Below are 16,129 nucleotides of genomic sequence, written 5' to 3' on the forward strand. Positions count from 1 at the left end.
ATGGACGGGAGCTGCTCAGATGCTCTTTATTTTCCCCACATGCCTGCAACCGGGCCTGCTGGGTGTGGCAGCTCCCTAGGGCCTGTGACAGGGGTCCCCAGGACCAGTCCACTTGGAGGGCCTCTGCTGGGGATGCAGGCCTGGGTGGGGACCCATCTCACCCTCAGCAGGGAGCAGAGGCATAGGACACCACCAACAGGGCAGCCTGGGGACCCCAGACCCCGGCTGCCAACCACCCCCAACTGGTGCACCAGAGCGGGGACCCATGGGTGTTCCAGGTGAGTGGTAGGTGTGCTCAGGGAAGACACTCACTTCCCAGGTTTCCCATGTTGCCAGGGATCGGAGTGGTCGATGTTGGGTTGGTGGGGTGAGGTGGTGGTGGGGGGTTGGAACGGGGACACACGAGGCATCCCAGGCAGACAGCACTCCACCCTGAGGCTGCACTGGAACCATGGCTCCCCCCCCCCCCCGCCCCAGGCAGGCAGGCCCAAGGGGGTGGCGGCTTTAAACAGCATCATCCACAGGGCCCCCAATCCTGGCCTCGGGTGGGCCCAGGCCTGAGGTAGCTAGCTGCAGGCCCTGCCACCCCCGTTCCCCCGGCAGAAGCCTCCGAGCGCCCGCACTTTAGGACACACAGAACAGTCCGTCTTAGAAAACAAGGAAATGAAGACCCCGAAGGCATAGCCGGCCCCACACTCAGGTTGGTGGCTCCAGCTGGCAGGCGTCTGGGTGCTGGCTGCACCTACGTGATGTCCCTCTGCCGCGGTGGCCGGTGCACGTTCCGCACGACGCACTTCACCATCCACTCGATGCCCTCTCGCACCCCCTTGCTGTGGAGACAGCGGTGTGAGCTGGGCGGGGCCGCCCACGATCCCAGGGCGGGGCGCGGGCACCACTCACCCAGTGAGGGCCGAGCAGGCCTGGGTCAGGCAGTCTCGCCGGCCAATTTTGGAGGTGCAGTCACTGAAGGCGGTCTTGATGTCCGGAATGGAGAGGCAAGTCTGGGGGTGGGGGGCAGGCTGTGAGGAGCAGGCCCCTCCCTCCTGAGGCCAGTCCCTGGCACCCGAAGAGCAGGTGGGCCGCTGGTCCCTAGCACCGTCCGAGTGTGACGGGAGCTGGGGGATGAGGACAGGGGCGAGGCCGCAGTACTCTCAGACAAGTGGGGCAGGTGGCCGGGCTAATCTAAGCTGCACCTCCACAGGAGTGGGACATGGCTTTTTGGTGGTCCCGGGACCAGTCTCGGTCCCTCCCCAGATGCCCCCGGTTCTGTGGGGTGGGGCCGGCACTGCTGCCAAACCCGAGGGCAGCAGACAAGTCAGGGCAGCGCTGAGGCCCACTCTGCGGTCCCTTTGTCCTTTCTCTCCAAGGCTTCCCCTGGCACGCCCTGGGTCTCCAAGCTGCAGGACAGGGTGTGGCTGCCCCCCAGTGGAGACGCGGTGCCCTGCATGGCCCAGAGAGCTGTGTGTGCCCAGGGCAGACACTGTCTGAGGGAGGTGGGGCCTCCGCTGGAATGGCTGTCCCATGAGAGGGGCAGGCTCACCTCCACGTCCTGCTTGTTGGCCAGCACCAGGATGGGGACGCCGTCCAGAGCCTCACTTGTGACCATCTTCTCTGGAACAGGCAAGGCATCCGTGAGTGCCCTTTGCCCCCTGACCCTGCTACGCCCAGGAGCCCCCACATTCCTGCCGACCTCTCCACAGATGGCAACACTGCCTGCCGGACCGGTGGCCGGGGCCCTTGGACCTGACACACCCAGCTTGGGACCCTCCGGATCCATGGGCTGGACTGGAGCCTCCCCCCTGGGGAACTGGCTGGGCTGCACCCACCAAAAGCGCGCTTGGACTCAGACAGCCTCTCCTCATCCGTGGAATCGATAACATAGATGACGCCGTGGCACTCAGCGTAGTACTGGGGAGGGCAACAGGGGACTGGTTTACAGGCATGGTTTACAGGCATTCAGCGACACCCCCCCCCCCCCGCAGGCCCTTCTGGGCTGCCTCCTGGGCGCAGGGAGGCAGAGCAAAGGAGCTGCACCCTCCCAGACCCCTTCAGAAAGGGTGTGCTGGTCCTGAACAGGGGACCGCCTCCCCTGCCCACTTCCTAGGGGCAGACCCAGAGGTGCAGGGCACCCTCGGGCCCCGTGCAGATGTGGACACCAAGCCAATGCCACATTTGAAGCAACTCCGTCCCTGGTACAGGATGGCAGGGCCAAGGAACCAGCCGGCATCTCTGAGCTGAGAGCTGTATGGTCGGGGCGGGGTGGGCGGTCAGCAGCTCCTGGGAGTAGTGGCCCCCACAATCCTGACCCGCCAGAGCCTGGGTCTGGGCAGAGTGGAGGCGGTGAGGGGAACACGATGTCCCCAGGGGACAGGCACAGAGCAGGGCCCTCTGAGCGGCTGGGCCTGGGACACAGGGCGCACAGGATCGGACCGGGTGGGTCCACCTGGAGCACCGACCAAAAAAAGAGCCCTGAGGACGCCCACACTGTGGGGGCCACCTGCCGCTCCCGTTTGTCACCCAGCACATCCAGGTGCTCTGTGGACTGGGCAGGGTGGCCAGTGGTCAGCTCAATGAAGGATGCTTCGGAACACTCTTGGATGTCCCCCCCGCCCCACCTAGGAGGAGCCGCGGTCTGCACACGCTACAGAGGCGGTGCCGGGTCTCATGGGCTGTGAGTCCCCCACATGGGCCTTCCCACCAGGGGACTCGAGGGCTTGGATTCAGACAGGCAGGCCCAGACTTGCTCTGCCTCAGGGTGGTTTAAACGGCCAAACCTTCTGGCCCCAGGACAGAAGCTGCCCTCTTGGTTGGAACTCCCGGTGGAAGAGATACTTGGGGGGGACCAGGAAAGAACAAATGGACCAGGTGCTGGGATCAGCCGGACATCAGGATCTTGCCACTCAATTCTAAACGCCCAGGCCACCAGACAGTGTTGGGGAGGACGCATCTGAGCCCCCAACACTGGACCCCAAACCTGCGTGCCAGCCCGCCAGGAGGGGCGGCCCAGTGGAAGGCACCAGGTTTGTCCCACTCACTACAGACCCCAGTGCCTGGGACGGACTCCAGCCTGGGCTACATGGGGGAGGGTGCCACTGTCTCAGAAACACCCCAACCCTGTGTCCAAAAAGAAGGTAGTGGCTGTCAGCCTCTGAGGACGTCCCTGCCTGATGAGGAAGGGCCACCACGGAGGCAGGTCCCAAGCCAGAACAGAGAGAAAGCAGGTGGAGAGGTTCAGGCCTGGTGGTGACCTAGTACCAGGCGGGTGCTGTGCCTTCACCACACCTGGTTCTGGGCCCCCTTCTCTCTCGTCCCGGGATCGTTAGCAACACCTTTAAGCCAAAAGGAATCAAGGGGGTCCTCGCCGTCAGAGTGACTCAGAACCCAAAACAGGATTGGAAGGGGAGCCTCAGGAACTTAGGGGTGACAGAAGCTGCTGACAAGAAAAAAAGGTGACTCTGAGGCCTTCTGAGAAAAGGGGTGTGGGAACCAGGGAGACACCTGGTGGGAAACAGCACGAGAGGCTCACCTTGTCCCACAGAGACTGCAGCTCCTCCTGCCCCCCTAAGTCCCAGAACATGAGTCGAGCCTTCCCCACATCCACGGTGCCGACTGGGGAGAGAAGAAGCCCGCTGAGGCTGCTGCACAGCCCAGCCCGCGGCACACACCTCTCGGCTCTCCTGCAGACAGCATGCTGCTCCGACGCCCCAGAGACAGGCCAAACGCTGGTGGCTGCAGATGTCCCCACATCCTCAGGGGACTCCACACCCACAGCCCTCTGGGATCCCCTTACTGTTCAGACCCACGGTGGTGGTGATCTTGGAGAGGCTCATCCCCTTGTAGTTCTTGCTAAACCGGGTTTTTGATTGCTCCAGAAAGGTCTGGGGGAAGAGGGGAGACAGACACCGGGCGCTACAGGGGACTTCAAGGAGGCTCCCCTGACGCCCCTCCTCAGGCCCATTCCGAGAGGAGACATTGTGCTTTCAAAGCAGTGGGGAGGTGACTGTCCGGCAGCCTCTGACGGGGACTGGGTCCTGTGAGGGTGGTGGGGGTGGGCAGGGCCAGACGTACCGTCTTTCCTGCATTGTCCAGACCCAGGATGAGGATGCAGTACTCGTCCTTCTGGAACACGTACTTGTACAGCCCCGACAATAGCGTATACATCCTGCAGAACGGCGGAAGATGAGTACGGAACTAGGGGGCAGCCCGGAGCCCCCAGCCGAGGCCCCGCCCCCAGCCGAGGCCCCGCCCCCAAAGTGCCGCCCACCTCGCTACTATCTCCGGGTCAACCGCAGGCGCCCGCCTCAAGACTTCACTTGCTAACGGCAGCCAGCCGGGGTCGCAGCACCTTCTCCCAATCTGGCCACGCCCCTAGACAGCACTGGGCTCACGGCAGGGCCCCTGCAGGCGACATACGGGCACGCCCCGCTTTATAGAGGCAGGGGTGCGCGCGGTGGTGGGGCGGCCTAGTGCCGGAGGCAGAAGGTCCCGGGGTCCAACCCTGCCCAGACCCCGCCGTCCAGCCCCGCCCGGGAGGCCGCGACCCAGCCCCGGCGTACCTGCACCTGCCCGGGCCGGAACCCGCGCGCGGAACCCGCTGACCCTACACCCACCTGCGCCGCCCCGCGGGGCGCCCGATGCGACACGGCCGGCCGCCTGGGGAGGGTCGCACCCGTCCCGGCGGCCCCCGCGCGACGCCTCCCGTCGTCCCCTGCGGCAGGCACGTCCGCAGCCAGCAGCTCCCGGAAGTGCCTATAAACTGCGAGGGCGGAAGCCGAGCGCCGCTCTAGCCGGTGAGTTTGGCGGCCTCTCTATGGCGCGGCCCGGTGACTGCGGGGAGGAAGTTCCCGGCCCTAGGCGAGGGGCGCGGTCTGAACTACTGGGTCGAAGCTGACAGGTCGGGCGAAGGCCAGCGGGCGGGGAGGCTGGGGCGCGGGGCCGAGAGGCTCTGCGGCCTGGCGGCAGGACCAGGTGGCGAGGAGAGGAGCGAGGCCACTCGAAGCCGGTAACCTCCCCGCCTGTTTCTCGTCCCTGAAACGGGGGGAGGAGCGCACAGGGTTCCGCGGGCCACGGTGAGGACTCCGTGAGGTCTCGGGGCAGCAGTCGGCCGCGGGCTCCGTATCAGCCGTGGCGGCGTCAGAGCCCGGGCTCACAGAGCTCTTCTTCGCAGCTTTGCGCCCACCAGCTCCGTGAGGACTCGGGAGCCGCCGCGGGATGGACGAGGAGAGCCTGCAGAGCGCGCTCCGCACCTACGGCGCGCAGCTGCAGCAGGTGGAGCTGGCCCTGGGAGCCGGCCTGGACCCCGCCGAGCTGGCCGACCTGCGCCAGCTCCAGGGGGACCTGAAGGAGCTGATCGAGCTCACTGAGGCCAGCCTGGTGTCCGTACGGAAGAGCAAGCTGCTGGCCACCCTGGATGCAGAGCGCGCGGCGCAGGACGACGCCGAGTACCTGGCCTTCCCGGAGGCCCTTGCCGAGGCGGTGGAGGTGCCAGGAGCACCCAGGGCGGAACCGGACACTGCTGCTGAGACGGAGGATGGGCCCGCGCCCAGCCAGTCTGGGCGGGAGGACGAAGGGGAGGACTCCGAGGATGACGGAGGGCTGAGCGGGAGGAAGGTGAACGCCCCCTACTACAGCTCCTGGGGCACTCTGGAGTACCACAACGCCATGGTCGTGGGTACGGAAGAGGCTGAGGACGGATCAGCGTGCGTGCGTGTGCTCTACCTCTACCCCACGCACAAGTCCCTGAAGCCCTGTCCGTTCTTCCTGGAAGGCAAATGCCGCTTCCAGGACAACTGCAGGTAAAGTGCTGCCCCCCCCCCAGAGGTCGGAGGCCCCCGGGGACTGTCCTCCAGTAGGTGCTTCCTGGGATTTTCTCGGGTAAATCGGGGGAGGGGGCTTGTGTTGAAAAGAAGGACCCCCCATCTCCAGTTTTATTCTTCAGAGTTAAAACTCAAAAATTCACTATTATTATGGAAATCTGCCACCAAATGCAAAATTGGGGAGGGTGGCATGGCAGCCTCCCACGCTGTCCTCTCACTCGGTCACTTGTCATCTTGCTTCCTCCGCACTCCCAGCCCTGCTCGTCTCCACTGGACCCTTCACAGCAAAGCCTGGGGGTTCCTGCGGGTTCACCTGTGAACACTGCGGGATGCGCCTCTCCCCTGACGGAGACGGCGTCCTTGCTGTCGTGGTGCCTGCGGGGCTTGGGGGCAGTGCTGTCTCTTCATTCCAGTGTCCGCAGTCACGTCACCTCCTTTCTCTCGGTGCGTGACCTGGGCTTCGCTCCTTTTGCCTGTCCCTGAAAGGGGCCTGTGCTGAAATTCCTAGCAGGCAGCTTACTTTTTTTAACCAACAGTCCAGAGTAACTTTCACTAGGTTTTTGATCATCCTTTTTCTGTAAAGGAAAAATATTTTGTCCTCACTTGAGGATATTGCCATTTGTTTTTCTAGAGAGAGAAAGGGAAAGAGAAACATCAGTGCGGAGAAGCTTTGACTTGTTTCATGCGCACCCAGACTGGGGACCCACGCCGGGACCAGGGCCTGAGCGTGTCCGCTCCAGGGGTTGCGTGGGCCCGGACTGGAATCAGGCCCCTGAGGTTCAATTATTCCCCAACCATGGAGCTGCCCTGGCTGGGGCATTCATCTGTTTCTTAAAAAGACTTTTGGTGGGTCCAAAGTCTCAGCAGATGTCACCTTCCTCACTCCCTCCTTCCTTCCTCAAAGTGCAGCGTCCATGTAGAGAAGGGCGTCAATCAGAGCGTGCTCCACGGCAGCGCAGGTGGCGGGCCAGAGAACTAAGCCTTTTACCCTCGGTGCCCGGAGTCCCTGTACCTGCCTGTGTGACGGCCAGGCCAGGGCAGAGGCTGCAGGTCCTGGCTGCTCCCTCTGGGCCAGGCTCTCAGTGAGCGCGCTTCTCCCTGTGCAGCAGCCGCCGAGGCTGCCCAGTGTCAGGGCCCGCTGACCGTCCTGCCGGTATCCAGGACTGGCAGTGCTTTTCTTACATTTGGTCTGGATCTTCAAAAACAGTAAAGCAGCTGGCATTGAAGCACTGTGGGACCCTTGGTCTATCCTGGTGCCCTTCCTGGCAGGTGGCAGCACAGCTTGTGTCTTTCTGCACAAGTAAAACCGGTGGGCAAGTGCTGGCTTTTGCCCACTGTCTGGCCCACTGTGTCTGCGTCCTGCCCAGTGTGGCTGTGTCCTCTCCGCTGCCGTCCCTGGCCTCCCATTCTGCTGTTCCTTTCCGTTGAAGGACCTGGCCTCACCCCTGGCTAGGCCTCCAGGTGCTGTTCTTGCATCAGGAGGCCCTGCTCACCGGCTTTTCTTTGTCCTGGTAGCAGCTGGGCAATGCTCAGGGACGTGTCTGCCTGCCCATGGGGACTGCCATGCGGGGACCCTCTCGTTCTGGCGGTTCCCTTCGTTCATTCCCTGACACATCACGCGGGGACGCTCTCCCTAGTCTATGCTCTGGCTGCTGAGTGGCATGGTCACGTGGAGAAGGTGGGGAAGTGCTGGGGGTCTCTGTTTTGTTTCCTTGCCTTCCAAGATAACTCTTTGTTCACCCTGATAGTGAAGACCCATTGGTTTTAGACACACTCAAGGAGCTTCTTCTATCCATCTCGACTCTGATCCTCACTGAGGCGCCAGCTGTCCCACCTTTAGCAGGTGGGACCCTCCGCAGTCTGGTGCCTTTGTCCCTTTGGCTCCCATCAGTGGTGGGGACCCCCCCATCACTGTTTTCCCTGCCCTGCCTGGACTCAGCGACCCTGCCCCCCAAGAGCCCTGGGTACTCTCAGTGGGAGATGATGGGGGGCAGCACACTAATAAGATTTTGGGGGTTTTGGAGCTTATTTAGCATTTTCTGTGTATGCAACTACATTATCAGCCGACAGAGATAAACCTCCTTCTTCCAGTCTCACCAGTGAGGGGGCCTGTCCCGGGCTTCCAGGTGCACCTTCTCCGGTGGAGCGAGGTCCCTTTCACCTCTCATCGGTTGGGTTTGTGTGAGATGAAGGGTGCTGGCTTTTCTTTGGCGCCCTTGTGCACCCGTAGGCACGAGTGGGAGTTCTTCCCCATCCTGATGTGCGTGTTCCGTGGAGCATCTCACACTAGGGATCCCGTGTGCTCCCGGTCACGGTGCAGGGCCCTTTAAAGGGCTGCCGGGCTTGGTTCGGGAGTTTCGTGTTGAGGATACTGCCATCTCTCCGTCCCCAGAGGCTGGGGGTCTGTCATATCTGTGTCTTGTGATGTCATCGTCTGGCTTTGGTGTCAGGGTGCCGGTCTCATATGGTGAGTTAGGAGGTGCCTTCTAATCTTGGGGAACAGTCTGCGGAGGACTGGTGTCCAGGGAGTTTGCCAGTAAAGCCGTCTGGGCTTAGATTTCTCGTCGTTGGAAGTTCTTTGATTGACAATGCTGTTTGTTCTGGGTCTGGTCTGTTCACCTTTTCTGTTACTCCTCAAGGCACTTTTGGTAGCCTGTGTGATTTTAGGGACTTGCCCTTGTCATCTGTTCTGGAATTTGTTGGCCTGGGCCCACCCCGGCCCCTCGAGCCCCTGCACTTCTGCAGGTCTGGAGCAGTGGCCCCTTCTTTCTGGGCTCGGGCTCTCAAGCGCTCGCTTCCTTTTCAGCCAGTTGAGCTAAAGGTTTGTCGGTGTTATTTTGTTTCCTGGCCATTAACTCTGTGCTGTTTTTTCCTTCTTCTGTTTCGTTTATTTCTGCTCGAACCTTCACGATTTCCTTCCTTGTGCGTCTAGTTCACTGTCTGCCCAGTACCCCAAGGTGGACAGTTTCCCCTTCCCTGAGGTCAGCGTGGGCAGCTACCTGTTACCTGACCTCCCGTTGGACCCCCAGCCACCCTCAGTTCAGCCCCTGCTGCTGCCCGTCTTGTGTGACATGCCCTGCCTCCTTCCGGTGCCAGTTTTCATTTCAGCCCCAGGGGTTGGCAGGGGGCTTCGTGTGACCTAAAGGTTTACAGTTCCCTGTGGCCCCACACGTGCCCGTGTCGCTTGGGCTGCGTGTTGCACTGTGGCCTGGTCTCTCGGTGCCTGTGGGGGCTGAGGGCTGTCCGAGTCCCACTTTCCTGGCATCTTCCGCCAGGGTCTCTGGGCGCAGTGCCGCAGGGGCGTGGCGTCTGCGTGCAGCCCTGCCTCACCCTTCACTGCTGTCGGTGTCCGTCCCACCCGTTCGGGGACGCGCTTTGTTGCCGGTGAGTAAGTATGCGGCCATGCCGTCCCGAGGCCTCGGTGGTTTTGTCCATGTGTTTCTCTTTATCTTTTTTCCCACTGGTGTCCTTTTTTTCACAGTTCACGTTCAGCGTTCCTTTGTGTTAAGTCCAGGGGCGCAGCCTCACCCTTCTTCGTCTCGACTCCCGTCCGCTGTCTGACGCCGCGTGGCGGCGGGGCAGGCCACAGACTGTGCGTGCAAGTGTGCGTGCGGACGCCTCCCCTCCGCCCCGCCTCCCCCTTGCCTTCTCCTGCTGTTGCCCGCACCTCCTCCAGGTGGCGCAGACGTGTAGAATTTTATACCCATTTTTCTAACGTAGACTTGAATCCAGTTGCATTTCAGGTAATTACCACTTAGCAAGGACTAGCTGCTGCCTTTTTATTTGTTTTATTTTATCTTTTTAAAGACATTATGTATTTTTAGAGAGAAAGAAAGAGAGGGAGAGAAATACCAATGTGAGGTTGCCTCTCATGCACCGCCCACTGGGGGTCTCTGCGCAACGCAGGCGTGTGCCCCGACCCGAACGAGCCCACGACACTGGCTCGCAGGCCGGTGCTCAGTCCAAGGAGCCACACCAGCCAGGGCCGTTTTATTTTGTTTTAATATGTGTCTCATATCTTCTTGTTTTTACTTTTTTTCAGTGTATCATTTTGATTCCCTTCTCTTTTCATTTTCTGCATACAGGGTGGGGCAAAAGTAGGTTTACAGTTGTTCGGGTGGGAAATAATGCCATGAAAAATAAGGGACACACCAAGAATAATCTGTCACATACAACTGTAAGCCTACTCTTGCCCACCCCATATGCTATGTTACCTTCTTAACCATTACCCTGGGGGTCAGGACGGACTTTGCAAACATGGGAGAGTCCCGTCTGAATCCGGAGCAAGGCTCCGTCACCAGGGTGCAGCCCCCCAGCTCCCGTGCGGCCCCCCTTCTGTTTTTGTCGTCACAAGCGGCATCTTTACGCGTCGCATGACCAGAAATGTAGATTTGTGATTGTCGCTTTACATATTTGCCTTTTAAACCACACAGGGAAAACCGTGTTTCAAACCAAAAACACACGACCACTGGCATCTGCATTTACCCCTGCGGGCGCCTTCCCAGTGCTCGGGAGGCTGGAGTCACTGCCCAGCGCCCTCCCCTCCCACCCGGAGGACACCCTGTGGCGTTGCGTGTGGGCAGGCCTGCCCGGGACGAGCCCTCTCAGTGTCTGGGTGCATGGGGACGTCATTCCTCCTCCACTGTTGAAGGGTGGTTTTTCCAGAAATGTAATTGTTCTTTGATGGGAGTTTAAGGACTTCAAATGTGTCGCTCCCCAACCTCTGGCCCCACGGCTTCCCTAGTTAATCATCTCACTGAGGATCCTCGTCCTTGAAGGGTCGAGTGTCCTGTGACCTCTGGGGCTCTCGCTCTGTCCTCGAGTTTTAGCCGTCTGACCCTGAGGTGTCCTGTGGGTCCCTGTGAGTTCATGCTGCCTGGGGGCAGAGATTCACGTCTCATCAAACTGGGGATTTTTCAGCCTTTCTTTGGTTCTGAGGGCTTTTGTCCTGCCCTTTCTCCCCTCCTCTGTCGGAATCCTGCTGCGTGCATTTCTGTTCCTGGGCACTTTGGCTGGCAGCGTGTGCCGTATGATTCTTTTCCGGGCACCGGTGCTGGCAGGGCGGGGCTGCTGTGCACAGGCCCTCGGTGCTGTGGTGGGTGAGGCCTCCGCACCTGGGACGGGCTCGGCGTCCTCGCGAACACGGGCCCTGGGCCACGGGCCTCACCTGTGTGTCTCAGCCATCCCCACACGTGCACAGGCCGGGGGGCCGGACAACCCCCTCGGGTTGGGCTCTGGGTGGCCGGTTCCCCCTCAGGCAGCCTTGTTGAGAAGCACAGGGTGCTCTGGTCTATCTCAGAAATGCTTCCCGTTGTCCTCCCGCTGCCTGAGCACGAGGGGGCTTCTCTGCCACACCTGGTGCGGCTTCTGGAGCAGAACTCACAGAAGCATGGGCCCCTCTGCCCAGGGCAGGCCCCTGCAGGTTTTCACCTCCGGAGTCGTCCTGCCAGCCCAGCAGCGGCCCTGGGTCCGACTGAGGCTGCAGCAGGTGGGCTCCGCCCTGGTCACACGTGCCCCTCTGTGCTTGCCCAGCGGGTCCTGCAGGTGGGGGCGGCAGTCGGCCCTGAGCTCCCTTCTCGTGGGCACCTGAGAAGAGTCGTCAGCTTTCCCCTCTGTCCCTCTTTCTCCTCTCTGCGAGGACAGAGGGGTGACGTCCAAGCTGCTTTCCTGCCACACTGGGAACCAGAAGTGTCCCATCCAGTGAGCATCTCATCCCAGTTGCTGACTCTGCTGCTCTGGGACATGCCTTTGATCCCGTCTCCACGGTCCTCACTTTTCTCCTAGGCGCCCCCGGGGATCGTGACCGTCACACTTCCCCTTAGTCCCCTGCGACATTGACGTCTTCATTAGAGTCTCCGCCCTGGCTCAGCACGGTTCTCTCGGCTGCTCTGGCCCTGAACACAGGTGGCACCATTCTGTGTGTGGGCGTATCCGCTCCAGATGACACGTCGAAGCCACTCTGGATTCCCAGTTGTCTTCCCGAGTGTCGTGTTTCAGTGCGCTTCTGGACCTAAATGACGAGGTCTGCTCCCAGGCCTCTGATGGCTCTAGTTAGGACTTCAAATTTAATTTTATTCCTCGGACTGGCTCCTTAGGATCGGTCCGTGTGCACCAGGGGTCTCATCCCAGCTCTCTGCTTTCACATTGTCCCTGGGGGCTTTTGATGAGTGTGCGCAGGCCCCTGGAAGGCCGAGGGTGTGTGGGCGTGGTCCCGTGTGGCCCTTCCCGCCTCCAGGTCTCCCTACTCAGCATCCCCGTGTCCACTCCAGCTGGGCTCACGACACCCCCTGCTATCACAGCTGTGAGCTGCCTTCATTAACTCTGGTCACTTCACCATGTTCAGCCACAAGGTCCCCATTTTCACCCTCTTCCCCGCTCCCACCTTTTGCTGTTGCTGCTCTATATGGGGGCCCGGGCCGGGGGCAGCCCCAGCTGGGGACAGCTACAGACCACCCCTCACCCTCTTCTGCCCACCCTGTTCTGTCCCGAGCACCTCGGGGGGTAGAGCCCACGTCCACTGACCTCCTGAGCTCTGCAGCTGCGCGTTTTGACCCTCTTGCCCACTTTTTAGCCTTGTTTTTCTTTTCTTTTTAAAGATTTTATTTATTTATTTTAGAGAGGGTAAAGGAGGAAGAAAGAAGGAAAGAAACATCAATGTGTGGTTGCCTCTTGCGTGCCCCCTACTGGGGACCTGGCCTACAACCCAGGCCTGTGCCCTGACTGGGAATCGAACCAGCACTCAACCACTGAGCCACACCAGCCAGGGCGAGCTTGGTTTTTCTGTGGTGAGGGTTCCACAGCTCAGTGCTCGCTGTGGCGGAGCTGGGGGTCCCCTTTGCGGCTCTGAACACCTGTCCTGCAGTCCGTCTCCTCACTCACCGAGGCGTGCGTGTCTGTGGATGTCATGAGGCAGGCGACTGAGTTGGGTTTTTTAATGGGAAAAAGCAGTTTCAAGTCTCATCCTTAGGGAGTGCACATCCACCCTCCTTCCCACCGGGAGTGTTTTGTGGCCGGGGCTCTCCGAGCGGCTCTTCCCCACCCCCGCCCAGTCCCTCGCTCTCTTTGTTCTAAGTTTGTTGTGTGGGTTTGCCATTAACTGCTGCCCACAGTTGTGAGTGTAGGTTTCCTTCAAGCCTTCAGTGTTTGGTCAGCGGCGCTGAGGCCAAATCCTTGCACACTTTCATTGTGACTATTCTCATTTCTTGAAGCGCCTGCCCAGTGTGAGGAGTGTACCGAGTTGGGGGGGTCTGGCATCGCCAGGGGTCTCTGCCGCAGGAGGCTTCTTGCTGGTGTCCTGGGGGCGGAGTTTCAGAGGCGGGGGGGGGTGTCCCACTCTCCCAGGCCTGTGCCTTTGGGTCAAGTGGTTTTGCCCCCCTGTTGAATGGGCCATTCAACCACAGTTCTCACCGCTGTCCTCGTGGGGTGAGTTCCTCTCACCTACTCGCAGCTGCTGGGGGCAGGGCCGTCCCCTGGGCCCGGAGGGCAGGGGGTGTGAGAGGAACTGCCCAGACGCCACCTTTGTTCCACCAGTGGGGCCAGCAGAACACTTCCTGTCCCCTCTCCCTCTTGGTCACCACCGGTTCCCGCTTGGAAGACGGCCGTGCTGGGCACCAGCTCCAGGGTGGGGTGGGTGCCCCTCCTGGTTGCTGTCTCGGGTGAAAGCCTCTTTCCCTCCAAGTGGCAGCACCGACGGGGTGGGCGGTGCGCGGCTCTCGTGTGTCTTTATTTGGTGAAGGCAAGGCTGCCGCCTGCGTCTCCTCCTCCCCTCTGTGCTCTGGTTTCAGTTTCACGGGTTCACTGGTCTCTAAAATCAGGGCGCTGCTGTTAGAACTGAGTAGTGCTCGGTGCTGCGGGCAGGACTGGGCCCCGTAAGTGCACAGACACACCCGCGATGGCCGACTGTCACTGTCCAGGCCTTCGTATGTGGCGGAGGCCACGGGACTCTCACCCTGGGCAAGCCAGTCCATCACTCCAACCCAGAGAGCTGGGTGCCACAGGAGACAGCTCACCTACGGAGTGGCCGCGGCCCTCCCAAGAGCAGGCGGGAGCGTGTGCACGTGTGTGTGTGTGTGTGTGTGCTGTGTGGATGTGGGGGGGGCCGCATCTGAGCCCCACCCTGGCCCCTCTGCAGATTCTCCCACGGGCAGGTGGTCTCTGTGGATGAGCTGCGTCCCTTCCAGGACCCGGACCTGAGCTCCCTACAGGTTGGCTCCACCTGTCTGGCCAAACAGCAGGACGGCCTCTGGTACCCGGCACGGATCACTGGTGAGGCTGCCCATGGGCCCCCACAGCCCCCACTGTCCTGCAACCACTGCTTCGTCTGGGCGTCCAGTCCCCACCCCCTGCCCAGGAGGAGCGAGACTGCCCCCAGCTTCCCGTGTCTGTCCCACCCACTTCGAGGCCGCTGACCGGCTTGTCTTGGCCCTGCCTGCAGATGTGGACAGCGGCTTCTACACAGTCAAGTTTGACTCACTGCTGCTGAAGGAGGCTGTGCTGGAGGGGGACGGCATCCTGCCCCCCCTGCGCCCAGAGCCCGTGGGGTCCTCCGACTCAGACGGCAGCGATGCGGACGACTCCAGCTATGCCAGAGGCAGGCAGTGCCAGGGCAGCCTGGGCGGCTCCTGGCTCCTGGGGACCCTTGCCCATCTCTCAGGAGTCAGGGGTGGGGGAACACAGCCTAGTGTGTGCACACAGCGGGGGGTGCTGGTCGGACCTAGAGACCCCACAGGAGGTCGGGGGACCAGAGTCTGTGAAGGTTCTGGCAGGTCACAGACCCACAGACGCCGGGAGTGCAAACCCCTGCCCACACTGCAGCCCCGAGGCTGGGCGGGGCTGGAGAGCACGGAGGGGCAGCTCCCACCGGGGCTTCCGCTCAGGGCCTGGTGCCTGGCAGGCCAGGAGGGGGGCTCTGCAGACAGCCACAAGCGGGGAAGCTTCAGGAAGGGGGCAGGCCGGCAGTGTCCAGCCCTCCTGTGCAGTAAGGATGAAGATGGGTGGCGTCCCCATGGGGCTGGTCCATGAGGCAGTGCTTTCCAAATCCCCATGTCCTTGGGGCTGGAGAGAGGAATGACCCGTGAGCTGCTGCTGGCCAGAGCCCTGGGTGCTGCCGGAGCAGCCAGCTGAGCCGCCGCCCTGTCTCCCGCAGTGGTGGAACCCAGCACGGCCGCCTGCGGGACCTGCAGCTCCAACTTCGCGGGCTGGGAGGTGCACACTCGGGGCATGGGCTCCAGGCTCCTCGCCAAGATGGGCTATGAGTTCGGCAAGGGTAAGCTGGGGGGGCTGCCTAGGGAGGGGCTGGGGCTGCCCCAGCACAGCAGGGGGTGGCGTCCAGCGGTAGCAGTAGCCCCCTGTGCCTCCAGGTCTGGGCCGGCACTCGGACGGCCGGGTGGAGCCTGTCCACGCTGTGGTGCTGCCGAGAGGGAAGTCGCTGGACCAGTGTGCGGAGATCCTGCAGCGGAGGACCCTGCAGCGGAGCACCCGGGGCAGCCAGGCTGGCCCCAGCAGGCCCCCAAAGTGCCGCGGCAGAGGGGGTGGGCCAGGGGGCCGCCCACCCCCTCGTGACGTGTTTGACTTTCTCAATGAGAAGCTGAAGGGACAGGCTTCTGGGGCCCTGGAGGCGGGGGCAGCCCCCACAGGGAGGAGCAGCAGCAAGGAGCTGTACCACGCCAGCAAGAGTGCCAAGCGGGCCCTGAGCCTGCGGCTCTTCCAGACCGAGGAGAAGATTGAGCAGGCCCAGCGGGACATCCGGAGCATCCAGGAGGCCCTTGCCCGCAATGCCGGCCGGTATGTGGGGGCGCTGAACTTGGGGCAGAGGGTATTCCCATGCAGGAGATGCCCCGACTTGGTGGAGAGCTGAGTCTGAGATGGCTCTGGACAGTCGGAGGGTGCTGGCACTGGCCACAGTGGCCTGAGGGCTTCTTGGCAGTGGCCCAGGAGCCCACGCTGAGTGGTGGCCTCTCTCCAGGCACAATGTGACGGTGGCCCAGCTGCAGGAGAAGCTGGCAGGAGCCCAGCGGCAGCTGGGGCAGCTCCGGGCCCAGGAGGCGGGCCTGCAGCGGGAGCAGAGGAAGGCGGACACCCACAAGAAGATGACTGAGTTCTAGAGCCCCACGCGCCATGGACGGGGTCCCACAAACAGATGCCACCAGAGGAGGGGCCGCCTGGTGCCAGGCCAGATGCACAGCCCGCCTGGGTGTGGGACTGTGGAGTGCACGAGGCACGGGGGACACACCTGGACATGCAGGTGCCCACAGAGCCCACCAGTCTGCGTCTGCTTATTGAGAACATTAAAGTGGCTTGTTACAGCGTCTCCT

The 16,129-nt window shown here is 61.8% G+C and overlaps 2 protein-coding genes across 6 annotated transcripts; one reads left to right on the top strand and one right to left on the bottom strand.

Annotated features, from left to right (window-relative positions):
• Positions 1 to 12: 12 nt before the first annotated feature.
• Positions 13 to 4,161, bottom strand: ARFRP1 (ADP ribosylation factor related protein 1). Of its 2 annotated transcripts, XM_037153491.2 has the most exons (7): positions 4,069 to 4,161; positions 3,791 to 3,878; positions 3,527 to 3,609; positions 1,827 to 1,908; positions 1,541 to 1,611; positions 901 to 1,001; positions 13 to 830 (listed from the first exon to the last, which is right to left on the bottom strand). In XM_037153491.2, the coding sequence occupies exons 1-7, from the start codon at positions 4,159 to 4,161 to the stop codon at positions 743 to 745; spliced, it is 606 nt and encodes a 201-aa protein (XP_037009386.1). In that variant the 3' UTR covers positions 13 to 742. The 2 variants fall into 2 exon arrangements, 1 of the variants encoding a protein (XP_037009386.1); XR_005083678.2 differs by lacking the exon at positions 13 to 830 and having other exon boundaries at positions 912 to 1,001; positions 1,541 to 1,606.
• Positions 4,162 to 4,697: 536 nt separating this feature from the next.
• Positions 4,698 to 16,125, top strand: ZGPAT (zinc finger CCCH-type and G-patch domain containing). 4 transcript variants are annotated; one of them, XM_037153469.2, is made up of 7 exons: positions 4,698 to 4,790; positions 5,168 to 5,795; positions 13,948 to 14,081; positions 14,251 to 14,406; positions 14,962 to 15,081; positions 15,176 to 15,599; positions 15,781 to 16,125. In XM_037153469.2, exons 2-7 carry the CDS (start codon positions 5,212 to 5,214, stop codon positions 15,917 to 15,919), a joined length of 1,557 nt encoding a protein of 518 aa, XP_037009364.2. In that variant the 5' UTR covers positions 4,698 to 4,790; positions 5,168 to 5,211; the 3' UTR covers positions 15,920 to 16,125. The 4 variants fall into 4 exon arrangements, with proteins under 4 accessions (XP_037009364.2, XP_053527142.1, XP_037009365.2 ...); XM_037153470.2 differs by lacking the exon at positions 4,698 to 4,790 and adding an exon at positions 4,800 to 5,069; XM_037153468.2 differs by lacking the exon at positions 4,698 to 4,790 and adding an exon at positions 4,800 to 5,002.
• Positions 16,126 to 16,129: the final 4 nt, after the last annotated feature.

This window comes from Artibeus jamaicensis, unplaced genomic scaffold (assembly GCF_021234435.1).
Source record: "Artibeus jamaicensis isolate MK-2021 breed Jamaican fruit bat unplaced genomic scaffold, CSHL_Jam_final contig_685, whole genome shotgun sequence".
Taxonomy (NCBI): domain Eukaryota; kingdom Metazoa; phylum Chordata; class Mammalia; order Chiroptera; family Phyllostomidae; genus Artibeus; species Artibeus jamaicensis.